We start from the raw sequence: 18,147 nt of genomic DNA, 5'->3' as shown, positions 1-18,147 counted from the left end.
GGCCGGCGCCCTACCCCTTTGAGCCACAGGCACCGCCCGCCCTTTTGTTATTTTTAAATGCTGCCTCTTCTTTTGTGAAAGGGACAATATTACAAAGATCTAGATGGCAGTTGGAGTAACATCACTTTTTCTCTCCCTAGATCTACTTCAAAGGAATGTGGTAAAAACACTGAGGCCCCAGCTCCCCCAAGAAATTATGGTCATTTCCTCTAATAGTCACACATCAAAAACATTCAGGATAACATATGGAGCAAACACAATACCCCTCCAAAACTACGTGCCAACGTTGAGACAGACCACTTACCTTCTTCCCTCCAGTCACAAACTGCTTGCAACTGGATCTCACAAAATGTGGGTGTACAGCAATGATCTATAGGAGAAAAAGAACCCAATGCTGGATTAGAAGCCACAGTTAAAGCACAGAATGAAAACCCTTTATACATAAAAGTAGTATGATCTAAAACTTTATCCTGATACCTTGGTAGAAAATAATGTACCCAGTAGTATTCTGCAACAACTGATGACATCTGAGTTTTGCTCTTATGTGAAAAGATTTCATCTCTGAAGTCAGGTCAAAGCTCAAAGACTAGAATAAATCACTTTTACTTCCTAGATGAGTGAGGACCCCTCTGAGAGGAGAACCCCTCTTATTAGGGCCACAAAGGAAGTCAAGGCAGCAAGATGTCTCACCTATTTATAACTGAATACAATTCATAGAAGAAACTCAGAGAAATAACTCACTACCTCCTTGTCCAAGATGCCTCCCGATGATGGATGGCACCAAGTGGCAGTGCAGCCAGATATTCAGCACAGTTATACCAAGACCCCTTAACGGGAGAGACGTCAGAGCTGCTGGACCCAGGATCTACAGAGCAAACTGTTCAGGACTTTCTATTGCCCACAACCTAAGTTCCTGCTCCCTAGCTCTCTTCTGCTTCCCACTCGATCTCCTCCCAGCCCTTCGTTACCCAGGTTTCTCCTAAGGCTGCTCCACCCCCCTTATTCCTGTTTACCTCACTTGTCAGTGGCTTTATGAGTATGAACATCATTACATGGTGGGGGTGGTGACAGGGAAGGCAATCGTAAGTTCTAGGGGCTCCAGTGTGCGCGCCTCGGTCTTCAGGGCTCATCGGTTGCGGCCGTAAGCCTGCATGTCCTCTGACTCACCCTCTTTTATCCCCAAACCACCCGTGAAACAACATAACAAGTTGTTTTTTCTAACCTTACTAGAGAATGTTCTAGGTACGTACACGCAAATAGACAGCCTATACAATTTGCGTTTATAAACCTTCGACTAAATACATTTTATATTCTTATTAGTTAATACATTTGCCTCCTCCAATGGAATAGATTAAGATTCCTCTTCCCGTGTTGTCATTTTTAGGGCTTAGCACATGATCTTTCCTTCTTCTGCTGTTCCCACCTCCCAGGTTAGCCCTTCTTCCCTTCAACACTTTGCTAATCCATCCTAAATACAATACTGAAGCACTGGCAGGTTCTGTTGTTTCACATTCCCGACATCACTCATAGAAGTCCTTACGGCTCTCTTGTAATGCATAACTCTAGATAAGTGACTATTATATCACGCCTCCTCGACTCCCTACTCACATTACTGTACCCCTTTCTCCCGTTCAGTCACTAAGAAATGGAGCCATCAGAGCCCCTGCCTTCCCCCTCTCCTCCTTCACTGCTCAGCTTCCCAACAGCGGGCCTCAGCCTCATCTCTTTCATGCCCATCTCACAGGGAGTAGGTCTTGGACTCCTTTCCAAGGTTATGCTCCCTGGCTAAGCTGTTGATCTCATTGCTCAGTACTGCTCTATTTGGTGTTCCCTTTTTTTATTTTGTCATTTTTTTCCCTCTCTACTGATTTTCACTATCAACTAAAATAAGCCCTGCAGAAATCTTCCTTACACACTGTTCCTTTCTATCAGAGCGTCTTTCACCTTTATTATTAAATGTCTTGAATTAAGAGTCTTTACTGGTTAATTCTACTTCTTCAATTTACTTCTTGGTACATGGTGAGCCTCCTGCTTTTGAAACTGTGCTTACCAAGGCCACTAGTAACTTCATAATTACCAAAGAAAATGCCCTTGGTTCCGGCCTCTCCCCATTTACTCTCTGCACTGCTTCAGACGCTGCTGGCCACTCCCTCCTGGGATCCTCTCTCCCTGTGTTCTCTGACTCTACTCATCTGTTGGATTTCCACTAGTCTCTCTAGGTGCTTCTTCTTAGACTCTCCTTTGCTGTTTTTTGATTTGACAGCCCAATTAGAGTGTTCTAGAATGTTATCACCATCAGCACCTCATCTTCCCATTCTGTAGTTTTAAACTAGATAATATCTTTTAAAATGGCTTCAACTTACTCAACGGTGGTTATCAAAGTTGGTTTAAGGGCCAATCTCCATCCTAAGCACCACCCTCTAGGGGTGTCGGGCATGTGAAACAACAGAACCTGCCAGTGCCTCGGTACTATATTTAGGATGGATTAGCAAAGTGTTGAAGGAAAGAAGGGCTAACCTAGGAGGTGGGAACAGGCAGAAGAACGAAGGATCATGTGCTAAGCCCTAAAAATGACGATATAGGAAGAGGAATCTTAAGTTTCTAAAAACCTCTATAAGTTCCCTACCCAAATTCAAGACCAAACTAGCCATGTCCTTACTGAAACTATCCCTTACTGCAGTTGGTGGTATTCACACACACTATCACCAAAGCAAGAACCTAGACTGACCCTGAACTCTCACATCTTTCATTACTCTCATTCAAGCCATCACTAAGTCGGTCTAGCTAGTAAAGGATTTCCAGATTAATTGTTTCCACTCCTTCTTGAATACTATCACTCTTTTTAAAGAGCCCCTGGAATAGCCTGCCTTGAGTACTGCCTCAGCCTTCTAAGTTGTCTCCTCTTCCAAGCACTCTCCATTCCAGTAAACTCAGCTTTCTAGAAGACACATCACACCCTATCTCTCCTTATCTATTGGCCAATAAATATAAGGATAACAGGTGAAAAAAATGAATGACCTCTTCCTTTAACAACAAGAAGAGATATTGTTTAATTATCCTAACTGTTGTCTAAACCTGGTCCTAGTGACTCTTGACTAGCTACCCTTTAATCTACACTGTATATATTTGCCATAATTTCCCTAAAGCTTAGCTCAGTTTATGTCATATCTTTGTACTTAAATATTCAATAATTTCTCCGTACCTACCAGATGGAGCCCAAATTCCTTCGTCTGAATATAAAGCCAGCCCCAATCTACCCACACACTCTCCTGCCACATCATTATGCAACATCTAAACTAGACTATTTGCCACTTCCTGAACACAATTTGAACTTTCTTATTTATTTATTTATTTTTATTAAATCATAGCTGTGTACATTAGTATGATCATGGGGCACCATACACTCGGTTCATAGATCGTTTGACACATTTTCATCACACTAGTTAACATAGCTTTCGTAGCATTTTCTTAGTTATTTTGCTAAGACTTTTACATTCCACATTTACTGGGATTCACATATACCCTTGTAAGCTGCACCGCAGGTGTAATCCCATTAATCCCCCTTCCTCCAACTACCTCCCCCCTCCCTCCCCTCCCTTTCCCCCTTCTCCCTATTCTTAGGTTGTAACTGGGTTATAGCTTTCATGTGAAGGTCCTACATTAGTTTCATAATAAGGGTGAGTACATTGGGTACTTTTTCTTCCATTCTTGACCTCTCCATTTCTATTATGTTGCCCTTCCACATGGAAAGCCAGCTCCTTCACCAGCCCCTGTCCATTTATTAAAGGCAAGACAAACACTACTCCATGAAGGAAGCCACCACTTACCAGGAATAGCCCCTCTTGAGTTGGGACTCCTTAATATTGTTTCTACATTTTTGAATCTTTAATAATAGATAATACATCTGTGTGTGCGGGTGTTTTCACCCATTGTAACCAAAGCCCCCTGGGGACACATCGAGACATCAGTCACCAAATACACATCCTGTCTTCCTTTGTAGCAGCCAAATAGTATCTAGAATGTCATAAGTGTAAAACAGATATTAATGACAAAATTAATAAAGGACAGGTAGTGCTCAGATTATTGTAATCCTCATTGCCTTAGTTGAAAAAACCCACATACATATCGAAACTTGCTGAACACTTACTTTAATGGGACAGTCAAATGTCTCATGAAATTCTTCTCCAGAATATAGTCCAAATACCTGCACCTAAAAAGTAAATGAATTATGTCAGCTTACTATGACAGGAACAGAGAATGCTGCTGAGTTAGTGAGAAGAAATACTATCAAGAAAAAAAGGAAACATTTAATAATTCTAAAGCACTATGACCTCTATTAAATATCCAATGAAAAGAATCCCATCAGGGTGAGAGTGCTTTGCCGCAATGAAGTTTTTACAAGCCTCCCGTGATATAGTTCCCTTCATTTACCACAAATTTGTTTTATTAAGGCATACCAACTTTAAAAAATGAAATATATAGTAAATATTACTAATATTCTTTTATGAATTTCCCTTAACAATTTTTTCATTCCTTACAGGAAAAGAGAGCTGCTTTTTTGAGTGTCTCATTTGTGTGTGTGTGTGTGTGTGTGTGTGTGTAATAAACCAACCAAGTAGATCAATGTGGTAGATTAGGTGAACTGCACTTCATTTACAATCTTAAGCTGAATCTATCAAGAGTCTATAAATAAAAGATTTAAGTTCTACTTACCAGTGCCTCCCTTAAAGTTGACGTAGGTACTTTATTCCTACTTAATATTTTTTCTAACTGCTCTACTTAACAACACCCCAACCCCCAAAATATAATGTATATACTATCAAGGACATAAATCATAAGTTTATAGCTTGAAATTTTTTTGTGACATGAATATAATCCTGCCATCACTATCCTGATCAAGAAATAAAACCCAAATAGCTCCTTCAAGTCCCTTCCCAGTAAATGACACCCTCAAACTTACATTTCACCATGGTCTTGAATCACCATGCATATGTTATGCTGGTTTGAATGTTATAAAAATGGAATCATGTACTATTTCACTGGCTTCTATCATTCAACGTTTTCTGACATTTCATTATTTTCTTTATCCACACTGCTGTGTATAGAAGTAGCTGGCTCTCTGTTACTGCTCTATGGTATTTCAATGTGCGAATATATCACAATTCATGCGTCTGCCTTCCATTGATAGAACAACAGTGGGTTCTTTCCAGGCTGGGTTTATGATGAATAATGCTGAAATGAACATACTTTACAAATCTTTTGGTACACTTACATATACATTTATGAAGGGTATAAAACTAGAAATGAAATTGCTAAGTCATAAGTTATGCATATATTCACATTTAATACAGAGCCAAACCATTTCACAAAGTGGTTTTAATTAGTTTATACTCTTATCAACAGATCATGAGAATTCCAGGAGCTCTCAAAGACTTGGAGCTAATAGTTAGGACAAAATGAGAACTTTTTCCCAACTAATTATCCTAACTGTTGTGTCCACTCTTTCTATTTTTTAGGAAGTGGTACTATTTCTTCCTTAAATTTTGGAAAAATTCACCTGTGAAGCTATCTGGGTCTAATGGCTTTACCATAGTTTGAATATTTGTATCTCCTGAAATTCATATGTTGAAACCTAACCCCTGAAGTAATGGTATTAAGAGGTGGGGTCTTGAGGAGGTGATAAACTTATGAGGGTGGAGCTCTCATGAATGGGATTAGTGCCCTTGTAAATGATCTCAAGGGAACTAGTGAGTCCTTTGGCCTTTGTGGCTTCTGCCATGTGAGGACACAGCATTCGTCCCTTCCATGTGAGGATACAGGGACAAGGCGTCATCTTAGAAGCAGGGAGAACAGCCCTCACCAGACACTGAATGCTACGGCCCTGACACTGATTGGACTCCCCAGTCTCCAGAACTGTAGTGGCAAATGCATTTCTGTTGTTTATAAATTAATCAGTATAAGATACTTTGTTATAAAAGCACAAATAAACTAAGGTTGGCTTCTCTGTGAGAAGATTCTTAAATATAAATTTGACTATTAAAATAGATTAGGAATATTCAAACGATTTCTTCTTGTTTTAATCTTGGCAAATTGTGAATGATTCTTTTTTTAAATTCACAAGTAGGAAATTCATTCACATTATAATATCATTTTTAGAGACAGATTTCTGCATTAAAAGTAAAAATCTTTAGGACACTCATTTTTGTGAACAATATTTTTATACACTGTGCCAAGTATGTTATTTGGGTTCCACAAACAACAAATGATACAAAGGTTGGTTCCGCCTCTTTGCAATTATGAACTGTATTGCAATGAACATCTGAGTGCAGGTGTCTTTTTGATAAGATGATTTCTATACCTTTGGGTAGATACTCAGCACTGGGATTGCTAGATCAAATGGTAAGCCTACATTTATTTTATTGAGTCATCTCCATAATATTTTTCATAGAAGTTGTACTAATTTGCAGTCCCACCAATAGTGTACGAGTGTTCCTATCTCTGTATCCATGCCAGCATCTATTTCTTTTCGAGTTTTTTTTTTTTTTTTAGCCTTTTAGTAATGGCCATTATGTCTGAGGTAATGTGGTTATCTCACTGTAATTATATTTGTATTTCCCTGATGATTAGTAACGTTGAACATTTTTTCATGTTTGTAGGCCATTTCTCTATCTTTCACAGAACTCCTGTTCATGTTTTTGCCCACTTTTTGATGGAGTGGTTTGTTTCTTTCTTGCAGATTTGTAGATATTATTCCTTTGTTGGAGGTATAGTTTGCCAATATTTACCCTATTCTATAGGTTGTCTATTTGCTTGTCATGGCTGCTCAAAGGAGTAAGTTGGGACACAGATTGAGAGCACAAGCTGCAAGAGGTGAGGCTCACCAAGGTGCACGAGACCCCCAAACAACATTTGCAGTGGTCTTTTATTGAGGGGTTGAACAAAAGGTGGCAAGAGGGTATGTGCTCAAGGACCACACTCAAAAGAGACTACATGTGTTTTCTCCACGACTCCTTCAAGGAACTGCCATAAAATGTTTAATGTTTAACATCAGCCTTACTACTGCAGGACCTATCTTTGCTCCTCCGGGATTCCTGAGTTATTTGGCGGCTTGCCTCCAAGTCACAAGAGATCACAAGGCTTGCCATTTCCTCAGAGGAGTTCTGAGATTGGTGACTGTTACTATAAGCATGATGTTCAATCCTCCACATTTGCTCCGTTGATTATTTTCATTGCTGTGCAGAAGACTTTAAATTTGATTAAGTCCCATTTATTTATTTTTGTTGCTGCTATATTTGCTTGTAGAGTCTTAGTCATAAATTGTTTGCCTAGGCCAATTTGTGTCAAAGAATTTTTTCCTACATTTTCTCCTAGAATTTTTATGGTTTATGACTTACATTTAAGTTTTTTATCCATCTTGAATTAGTTTTTGTATATGGTGAAAGTTTGTTTTACTCTTCTGCTTAAAGTTATCCAATTTACCCAGCACCATTTGTTGAATAGGACTTCCTTTCCCCAGTGTATCTTCTTGTCTGTTTTGTCAAACAACAGTTGGTCATAGCTATGTGATTTTGTATCTGGGTTCTCTATTCTGTTCCGCTGATCCATGTCTCTACCTGTATGCCACTAGCACACTACTTTGGTTACCACTACAGCCTTGTTTAATTTTAAGTCAGGAATGGGACACCTACAGATTTGTTCTTTTTGCTTAGGATTGCTGTAGCTATTAGAGTTCCTTTTTTGTTCTGTTTTGAAACTGTGGATTATTTTTTTTAAGTCTATGTAAGACCTTGGTATTTTGATGGGAACTTCTGTATAAAAGAAACCCTGGCCATATTCAAACCCTTTTCTTTGCCCCAACAATGGGGTCCTGTTCACTATCTATACATCTCTTGCTTTGTAAGCCCATATCCTGCTCTTGCTCTGTAACCTTTCTTTTCTCAACAAAATTTGTTTCACACTTGCCTTACTCTGGGGTGTCTGGTCATTTTTCAACCAAGAACACTTGAAGAACTGAGAACCCAGGGAGCTGACCGAAACCCCAACATTTTAGGACACAGCCAGCTGCCTTGAAGCCCAACACTTCTACATGAAATTTCTATACAGGACTGAATATTGCAAATAAAAAAGGTATCTTTTTATACAAAATATAAGAAGAGTATAATAAAAATGGCAAGAATAAAAGAACATTCAAAAGCTTTAAATATTTGCCAAACTGAAAAGAAAGGAATATAAAACTTTGAATTAAGGTGACGTTATAATGGAAGTTGAAACTAAACAAACTACTCGTTCAAATGGATACATTTCCTTCTACCTTACAGACGGGCTAAAGGTGATTTTTAGAAAATAAGTGATGGGTGTTGTGCAGAAAAGTATAGGAGATGTAAACAAATCATACATGAGCCTATTGAGAAAGACCTTTATATCAGTAAATGAACACATCCATATCAGCACCATGGATATAGTGGTGAAGACTAAGTTATGAACTGCCAAGGACAAATGTCCCTTTAGAAATGATGAATCCATACTGAAGATAAAGTACCCTGTTTCCCAGAAAATAAGACAGTGTCTTATTTTAAGGTGTGCTCCCAAAGATGCGCTAGGTCTTATTTTCAGGGGACGTCTTATCTTTCCTGTAAGTAGGTCTTATTTTAGGAGGATGTCTTATTTTCGGGGAAACGGGGTAATACAGTGATAAGCATAAACAAAAGAGAACATGACCAAGGAAGCTCTTAGTAAACAGGCACTGAAGCTCATTACTATCTTTGAGGACCAATCAGAAGCAAAAAATGCCACTACCACCCCCATAGTAGGGGCTGAAGGAATAACTGCTACAGACGTCAAATCAAGAACAGAGCTCCTAGGTCAGTTTCAACTATGTTTAACCATTTTCCTCAACGGTTCTCATATTCTATTTCAGTATAGAAAACACTATAACTTCATGAGACAAACACATAAACTGTATCAGTATCAGTAGAAGGATGACTTGTATAATCTTCCATATTTTGGTTCATTTCCCTACTGGCACATCCCAAACTAGCTGGTCCCAAATTATATAATACTAAAGCTAATAAAATCCAAAACAATTGGAATTGTAGCAGCCCTAACAACTTCCCCAAACTTGCCATCAAAATACCTAATTAAAAAAATAAATAAGACCAATAGATAAACAACTACATGCCTTTAAGCCAGGAAACACACACACACACACACACACACACAAATTCAAGTGGGGGAAAAGGGGAGGAGGAGGGGGAAATGGTGAGCTCTCACCAAATGGGCACAACGGAAGGGTACACAGCACAACCCCCCGGGGGAAGGCCTCAACTTGAACTTTACCTAACAAATTTAAGCAGTGTAACCTAATCATTGTACCCTCATATTAATTTGAATTTTTTTTTAAAAGAGAAAATTACATAACAATTAACACCTTATAGTTATCTCCTGCCAAATCTTGGAAGAATTCTTATTAACTACCAACTGGAGTACCACTATGATTACCACAGAAGGCAGTGATACTACCTGAAATAAAGAAAACCCTGCCCTCATTAAACAGTAAGATGTATAATTCTTTTCCGCTTTAGCACAGAGATCTATTTATTTTCCAATCAGAAAACTGGGCAATAGCCCATCTGGTTTAGAGGAACGGTGAGTGAGGCGCCCAGAGTGTTATACACCCCTTCCAGTTAGTACGTACTTCATACAGCATCTCTCAAACCCTAGCTGCCAAATAACAACAGGTTAAGAATCAGAACAGGGCTGGATGTGTGAACTGTCTTACATATTTGATGGTAGCTAAAGGGACCAACATTGGGGGAGATTGCTGGTTTCCATATTCTCCACATAGGCAGAATTTTCAGACCAGGGAGTGGTAACAGCAGAGCTGCTTTCACTAAATTCCTCTAGCTGAATGAAGCTGAGCTCATTTTAGGGCCTCTGTTGTTGATCTAAGAAGGTGATTCTGTAACACACAAAACAGTAACAAGCAGAGCCAGAGCAAGCCAAACACTGAATCTATTAACCGAGGTTCAGAAAGTGCTTTTCTTCCTGTTCTGGAGTAAATAAACAAGCAAATGAAAACATATTCAAGGTCTCTAACAAAAGCACTATAGAACACTATGCCAAAGACTCATATCGAGAAAACTATGTCTCTCAAATTGTTTTAATAGTAACCAGAACACAAAGAAAAATTAGAAACCTCTTTGGCAACCTCAGTAAGACAACCAGATCTCTATGAGCCTGGAGCAGAAAAACAGGATGATGATAATGATTGTAATACTAGCTCACAATTACAAAGTGTTTCTTCTCTCCTCAGTGCTATTCCAACCAATGTATGCATATTAACTCATTTAATACTCCTAATTAACAGTGAAGTAGGAGGTATTGTTATTATTCCCATTTTACAGACTGAGGCACCAAGATGTAGAAATAACTTACTGGACCTTGTACAGCTAAAAAGTGGTAGGAGAGTCTACTCCTAACCACTAGACCACAATGCCTAAAACTCTAAAGGGTATAAGAAGTTATTAATTTTTAAAAAAATTAAATATATATATCAGGTGAATATGAAAACAGAGAGATCAATTTCAGGAAAACTATTAATTAAAATGTAAAACATACCAAAAATCTACTCCACAAAGCAGTAAGAAAAAACACAGACTTCATAAGAAAAGCAAATCAGCATAGGGAATAAATAAATAGAGACTCTCCTCCTGATGACAGAGAAATAAAAGGATAAAAACAACAAGAAAGCAAAATATGTTATGTGGGTCTCATACAATACAATCAATTTTCTTGCAACCTATGTATTTTCAAAAGAAGAAGGGTGAATAGTGCTTATTCATTCACCTCTTACCTTGAAAAGTTTAGGTCTGAGAATGGGGGAGGGAGAGAGGCCAGACTGCATCCGGGTAAGAAGTAAATGGTGTGCAGCCCACTATCGGCTGCAGAAGGGAGGCATGAGACGTGGGCAGGCCAAGCAACTCAACCAACTTCACACAGACAGCGGGAATGCCAGCCAGTCAGCTGGAATACAGAGCTACGCTCTCAGCCTCTAAGCAACACTGCCTCCAGCTTTATATTATTGAATTTCTTTGAAGAAACGAAAACAAATGGAACTGAAGCAATAATCAAAATTAGAACTGAAGCAAACTTTCCTGAAATGAAAACAATACTTCAGTATATGGATCAAAAGGACTTACTGTGGTCCAGACAAAATTAATGAAAAGAGATCAGAATGAGACATAACTTAGCAAACAGAATTACAAGAACCATTTATTATCATTGATGTTGTTGTAATTATTATTATTAGTCCAAGGTCCAAGGCAGGACAAAAAAAATTGAAAAGGTTTTGTACGAAAAGAAAAGGAGGCTGACCTCAGACATGTCTACAAAAACAAATAACAGAAAAAAGGGAGCAATGTCTCCCAAACTGAGAAAATATTTCAACCCGGGATTTTATCCTGAATTACAGTCTAGTTTATGTATAAATGTAATACATGGATATGCAAGAAATGAGAAAATAAACCTTGCATACTTATCCTAAAAGTTATCTAAAAATAGTTGCCAGTAAGCTGAAACTGAACCCTCATACACACAACATATGTGTGTGTTTCAAAATTTAAAACTCAAGCATAGAAAAGCAATGGAAAAAAAGATTGGAAATTAGCAAGGCTGGCTCAGTGCCCATAGCACAGTGGTACGGCACCAGCCACATACACTGAGGGTGGCAGGTTCGAACCTGGCCTGGGCCAGCTAAAACAACGACAACTACAACAAAAAACACCCGGGTGCTGTGGCAGGCGCCTGTGGTCCCAGCTATTTGGGAGGCTGAGGCAAGATGATTACTTGCCAGGAATTTGAGGTTGCTGTGAGCTATAACACCAAGGCACTCTACCGAGGCTGACGTGATGAGACTCCATCTCAAAAAAAAGAAAAATAAATTAGCAAGGCCGAATGAAGAGTAAATTTTAAACAATAGCTGGAATTATGCCTTTAAAATGAAAATATCGAGGGGGGAGACAAGATGGCGGACTGAACCCAGCTTTCAACAGAGGCTCCCGTCCAGAAGGAGAGTTAAGGGACAGGAATTTAGTAAGTATCCTGGTGGACTTGAGCCTCACCAAGAGAGAAGGTTGAAGAACGCACATCAACACCGCTGAGGCAAGCTGTGATCACAAGGACACAAACAAAAGGTACAAAATCCACTACCAAGCGGACGGGAGTCCCCCTCCCCCATGGGACGGGCTCAAGAGCCCCACAATTAAACAAGCGGGCAGAAATTAAAGGCCTTCCCACTACACTCCACGGGAGAGACCTTCTAAAAACTGGACCTACCTCCCCAACTGGGGTGCCGTGGTGTTCTCCTGCCGGGCATAAAACTGAATAAAACTTTAAAAATCCTTTGCCGGCAACCCTGAATCCCCAACACTCCCCTCCCGCCCACTGAGGTCTGGAGGCCAGTCCCCCAGGAGTTCGGATCCTTGAGTGATTTCTCAAGAGGAGTGGACAGTCCCCGAGTTGCGACTGGTCAGCATTGACTCTGAGGCACGCGAGTGAGGAGAGGGCACCGGGCTGAGGGGGAGTCACGCCTCGGCGGCACTTCCCTGTGGTGCGGTGCAACAGCCCTCCCCATGCATCAATACAGCCAGACATAAAACTGAATGAAACTCTAGCTTCCCCCCCACTCTCACTCGGGGTCTGGGGACCTGTCCCCCAGGAGTTCGGATCCTTGGGTGATTTCTCGGGGAGCGCACAGTGCCTGAGCCGCGACTGGTCAGCGCTGACTCTGAGACACGCGGGTGAGGAGAAAGCACTCTACTGAGGGGGAGTCACGCCTCGGTGGCACTTCCCTGCGAATTAGGTGCAGCAGCCCTCCCCAGGCAACATTACGGGGCGGGCACAAAACTGAATAAAACTCTAGCTTCCCTGCTGAGAGCTGAGAGCCCCTACTCTCACTCGGGGTCTGGAGGCCTATCCCTCAGGAGTTCGGATCCTTGGGTGATTTCTCGAGGGGAGTGCACAGTGCCTGAGCTGCGTCAGGTCAGCACTGACGCTGAGACACGTGAGCAAGGAGAGGGCACTCGGCTGAGGGGAAATCAAGCCTTGGCGGCACTTCCCTGTGGTGCGGTGCAACAGCCCTCCCCGGGCGGGCGTAAAACTGAATGAAACTCTAGCTTCCCCCCCACTCCCAATCGGGGTCTGGGGGCCTATCCCCCAAGAGTTCGGATTCTTGGGGGAATCTCTTGAGGGGTGTGCACCCAGCATAAACTGTGGCCGCTCAGTGCTGACTCTGGGGCGCGAGACAGAGGAGAAAAGGGTCGGCTGAGTGCCCGCACCAGAGCAGCAGTTCCCTGGAGGTAGATCAACAGCCATTTTTTCTTTAACGGAAGAATGCTCACTTCTGGATATTCTGAGGCCACAACCCCTGTCTCCCTGGGCAACCAGAGGAGGCCACCGGTAACCGGGGGATTTCCTGACACTGCTCACAAACCTGGGAAGCTTCCAGGGCGGGGCCGACCCAGAGAGGTGATCGGCAAACCTCCAGTAGCAAAGAGGACACAAACCTCCAGCAGCAAAGACGTTTGAACTCAGAACAGCCCGTCTTCTGTAGGCGATTTCGGCAGGAACAGACACAGAACCCCGCAAAGTTGTCTGTTCTGTTCTGTTCTGTTAGCAGCATCCATCAGGGACGGGGCTAAGCCTGAGTGAACACCTCCTTCCCATCACCTGCATCAAGCACTCAAAGATGTCAGGCCCCATCTCCTCCTGCTAGATAGCGGCAGTCTGCGGGGGCCTGGCAGACTTCCTTGCGATTCAGGCAGGTGCAAACCCCTGGAGTGTCTGTTCAATGCAGGCAACTGGGTTAGCCATCTGCAGAGATACCAGTGACTGGGTCCGACGGAGGGGCAAAGTGGGGAAGGAGACGTCAACCTTCCCAGACTGCTCTGTTTGCTGGGTGGCTCCTCCTGACTCCACGCTGCACTGGGGTGAGCTGTGTCAGAGGAATCACCAGGCTCCTGTGATCCAGTTCCCAGAGACCTCTTGAACTCTCCCACCCGAGACAGGTGCCGATTGAGACAGTTGATTTGGACCTTTTGAACTGGGCTAATAGACTGAGGACTTTTCAGGCGGTGCCCTGGGTGTGCGGTTGTAGGAAGGTTTGATTCTCCTTTTCCAACTGGGGCCAGAGGTGGGCGGGCGGGGTGACTTAATTGCTGATTTTTCCACACAGCTGAGACTTCAAGGCAGAGTAGAAGTTGCAATAGGATCGAACAGAAACCAGCTGAAAACAAGACAGAACCACTTTGCTCCACCACACCAGACAGGGCCCCAGTTTCTCAGGCCACAACACTGTACGGCCCTTCGATAAAGCCCCAGGGGAAAAACCAAAGGGAGTAAAATAACCATGGGGCGGAATCAGCGGAAAAACTCTGGTAACATGAATAACCAGAATAGATCAACCCCCCCAAGAAAAGATACGGCAGATGTGATTGAAGATCCCATTCATAAACAACTGGCTGAGATGTCAGAAATCGAATTCAGAATTTGGATTGCAGACAAGATTAATAAAATGGAATTAGGAATTCGAGGAGAAATTCAAAAGTTGTCTCAAGAATTTAACGAATTTAAAGACAAAACCACCAAAGACTTAGACACACTGAAGCAAGAATTTACAGCCCTCAAAGATATGAAAAATACAGTAGAATCCCTCAGCAACAGAATGGAGCAAGCAGAAGAAAGGATTCCTGACATTGAAGATAAAGTCTTCGAACGCTCCCAATCTCTCAAAGAGGAAGAGAAATGGAGAGCAAAAACGGATCATTCACTCAGAGAGCTCTCAGATAATTCGAAAAAAAGCAATATAAGAATTATAGGGATTTCTGAGAACGATGAAGTGGCCTCAAAGGGCACAGAGGCCCTTCTGCATGAAATTATGAAAGAAAATTTTCCAGACAAGCCTAGAGAATCTGAAATTCAGATAGCAGACAGCTTCAGAACACCAGCACGATTCAACCCCAATAAGTCATCCCCCAGACATATCATAATTAGCTTCACTAAAGTTAACATGAAAGAGAAGATTCTCAAAGCAGTCCGGTGAAAGAAAACTATTACCTACAAAGGTAAGAATATTAGAATAACTGCAGATCTCTCTGCTGAAACTTTTCAAGCCAGAAGAGGGTGGTCATCAACTTTTAATCGCCTAAAGCAAAATAACTTTCAACCCAGGATCTTGTATCCAGCCAAACTGAGTTTCATCTATGAGGGAGAAATTAAATACTTCAATGACATTCATATGTTGAAAAAAATTGCCATAAGTAAACCAGCTCTTCAGGATATTCTCAGACCTATACTCCACAATGACCAACCCAATCCTATACCACAAAAGTAAACTCACTCAGAAACTTCAGATCAAACTCCAACTTCCACACTGGCGAAAGGATTAAAAATGTCCACTGGACCTTTGAAAAACTTGATACCCAAAATTCCACCAGACTTATCAATACTCTCCATCAATGTGAATGGCTTAAACTGTCCTCTAAAGAGGCATAGGTTAGCTGACTGGATACAAAAACTCAAGCCAGATATTTGTTGCATACAAGAGTTACATCTCAACTTAAAAGACAAATACAGACTCAGGGTGAAAGGATGGTCATCCATATTTCAGGCAAATGGTAATCAGAAAAAAGCAGGTGTTGCAATTTTATTTGCAGACACAGTAGGCTTTAAACCATCAAAAGTAAGGAAGGACAAGAATGGTCACTTCATATTTGTTAAGGGTAATACTCAGTATGAGGAGATCTCAACTATTAATATCTATGCACCCAACCAGAATGCACCTCAATTTATAAGAGAAACTCTAACAGACATGAGTAACTTGATTTCCTCCAGCTCCATAATCGTCGGAGATTTCAACACTCCTTTGGCAGTGTTGGATCGATCCTCCAGCAAGAAGCTGAGCAAAGAAATCTTAGATTTAAACCTAACCAACCAACATTTGGATTTAGCAGACATCTACAGAACATTTCATCCCAACAAAACTGAATACACATACTTCTCACCAGCCCACGGAACTTACTCCAAAATTGACCACATTTTAGGTCACAAGTCTAACCTCAGTAAATTTAAAGGAATAGAAATTATTCCATGCATCTTCTCGGACCATCATGGAATAAAACTTGAATTGAGTAACAACAGGAATCTGCATACTCATACAAAAACATGGAAGTTAAATAACCTTATGCTGAATGACAACTGGGTCAGAGATGAGATTAAGAAAGAAATCGCCAATTTTTTGGAACAAAACGACAATGAAGACACAAACTATCAGAACCTCTGGGACACCGCAAAGGCAGTTCTAAGAGGGAAATTTATAGCACTGCAAGCCTTCCTCAAGAGAACGGAAAGAGAGGAAGTTAACAAGTTAATGGGAAATCTCAAGCAACTGGAAAAGGAAGAACAGTCCAACCCCAAACCCAGTAGAAGAAAAGAAATAACCAAAATTAGAGCAGAATTAAATGAAATTGAAAACAAAAGAATAATACAGCAGATCAATAAATCAAAAAGTTGGTTTTTTGAAAAGGTCAATAAAATAGATAAACCTCTGGCCAACCTAATCAGGAAAAAAAGAGTAAAATCTCTAATCTCATCAATCAGAAACAACAAAGACAAAATAACAAGACTCATCAGAAATCCAAAAAATCCTTAATGAATATTACAAGAAACTTTATTCTCAGAAATATGAAAATCTGAAGGAAATTGACCGATACTTGGAAGCACGCCACCTTCCAAGACTTAACCAGAATCAAGTGGAAATGTTGAACAGACCCATATCAAGTTCAGAAATAGCATCAACTATACAAAACCTCCCTAAAAAGAAAAGCCCGGGACCAGATGGTTTCACGTCAGAATTCTACCAAACCTTTAAAGAGGAATTAGTACCTATATTACTCAACCTGTTCCAAAATGTAGAAAAAGAAGGAAGACTACCCAACACGTTCTATGAAGCAAACATCACCCTGATCCCCAAACCAGAAAAAGACCCAACAAGAAAAGAAAATTATAGACCAATATCACTAATGAATATAGATGCAAAAATATTCAAGATCCTAACAAACAGAATCCAGCAACACATCAAACAAATTATACATCATGACCAAGTTGGTTTTATCCCAGGGTGTCAAGGCTGGTTCAATATACGTAAATCTATAAATGTAATTCAGCACATAAACAAATTAAAAAACAAAGACCATATGATTCTCTCAATTGATGCAGAAAAAGCTTTTGATAATATCCAGCATCCCTTCATGATCAGAACACTCAAGAAAATTGGTCTAGCAGGGACTTTCCTTAAACTGATGAGGCCATCTACAGCAAACCCACAGCCAATATCATATTGAATGGAGTTAAATTGGAATCATTTCCACTCAGATCAGGAACCAGACAAGGCTGCCCATTGTCTCCATTGCTTTTCAACATTGTAATGGAAGTTTTAGCCACCGCAATTAGGGAAGAAAAGGCGATCAAGGGTATCCATATAGGGTCAGAAGAGATCAAACTTTCGCTCTTCGCAGATGATATGATTGTGTATCTGGAAAACACTAGGGACTCTACTGCAAAACTCCTAGAAGTGATCAAGGAATACAGCAGCGTCTCAGGTTACAAAATCAACATCCATAAATCGGTAGCCTTTATATACACTAACAACAGTCAAGTTGAAAAAGCAGTTAAGGACTCTATCCCATTCACAATAGTGCCAAAGAAATATTTGGGAATTTACCTAACAAAAGACGTGAAAGATCTCTATAAAGAGAACTACGAAACTCTAAGAAAAGAAATAGCTGAAAATGTTAACAAATGGAAAAACATACCATGCTCATGGCTAGGAAGAATCAACATTATCAAAATGTCCATACTACCCAAAGCAATATATAATTTCAACGCACTCCCTATTAAAGCTCCACTGTCATATTTTAAAGATCTTGAAAAAACATTACTTCGTTTTATATGGAATCAGAAAAAACCTCGAATAGCCAAGACATTACTCAGAAATAAAAACAAAACAGGAGGAATCACACTACCAGACCTCAGACTTTACTACAAATCGATAGTGATCAAAACAGCATGGTATTGGCACAAAAACAGAGAAGT

The 18,147-nt window shown here is 40.7% G+C and overlaps 1 protein-coding gene across 6 annotated transcripts in view; it reads right to left on the bottom strand.

The window, feature by feature from the left end:
- VPS41 (VPS41 subunit of HOPS complex) overlaps positions 1-18,147 on the bottom strand; it is a 230,393-nt gene that overhangs the window by 126,897 nt on the left and 85,349 nt on the right. For all 6 annotated transcript variants that reach the window (XR_008383629.1, XR_008383626.1, XR_008383627.1 and 3 more), the window contains 2 exons: positions 4,148-4,210; positions 305-370 (listed from right to left, as the gene is read on the bottom strand). Coding sequence is in view for 2 of the 6 variants with exons in the window: in XM_053608791.1 (XP_053464766.1) it covers positions 305-370; positions 4,148-4,210 (129 nt within the window). In the remaining 4 variants the exon portion in view is untranslated. The remainder of the gene's footprint in view (positions 1-304; positions 371-4,147; positions 4,211-18,147) is intronic.

The sequence above is a fragment of the Nycticebus coucang genome, chromosome 11 (genome assembly GCF_027406575.1).
Source record: "Nycticebus coucang isolate mNycCou1 chromosome 11, mNycCou1.pri, whole genome shotgun sequence".
Classification (NCBI taxonomy): Eukaryota; Metazoa; Chordata; class Mammalia; order Primates; family Lorisidae; genus Nycticebus; species Nycticebus coucang.
The sequence above is the reverse complement of the archived record's forward strand: the minus strand, read 5'-3'. Positions and strand labels throughout refer to the sequence as shown.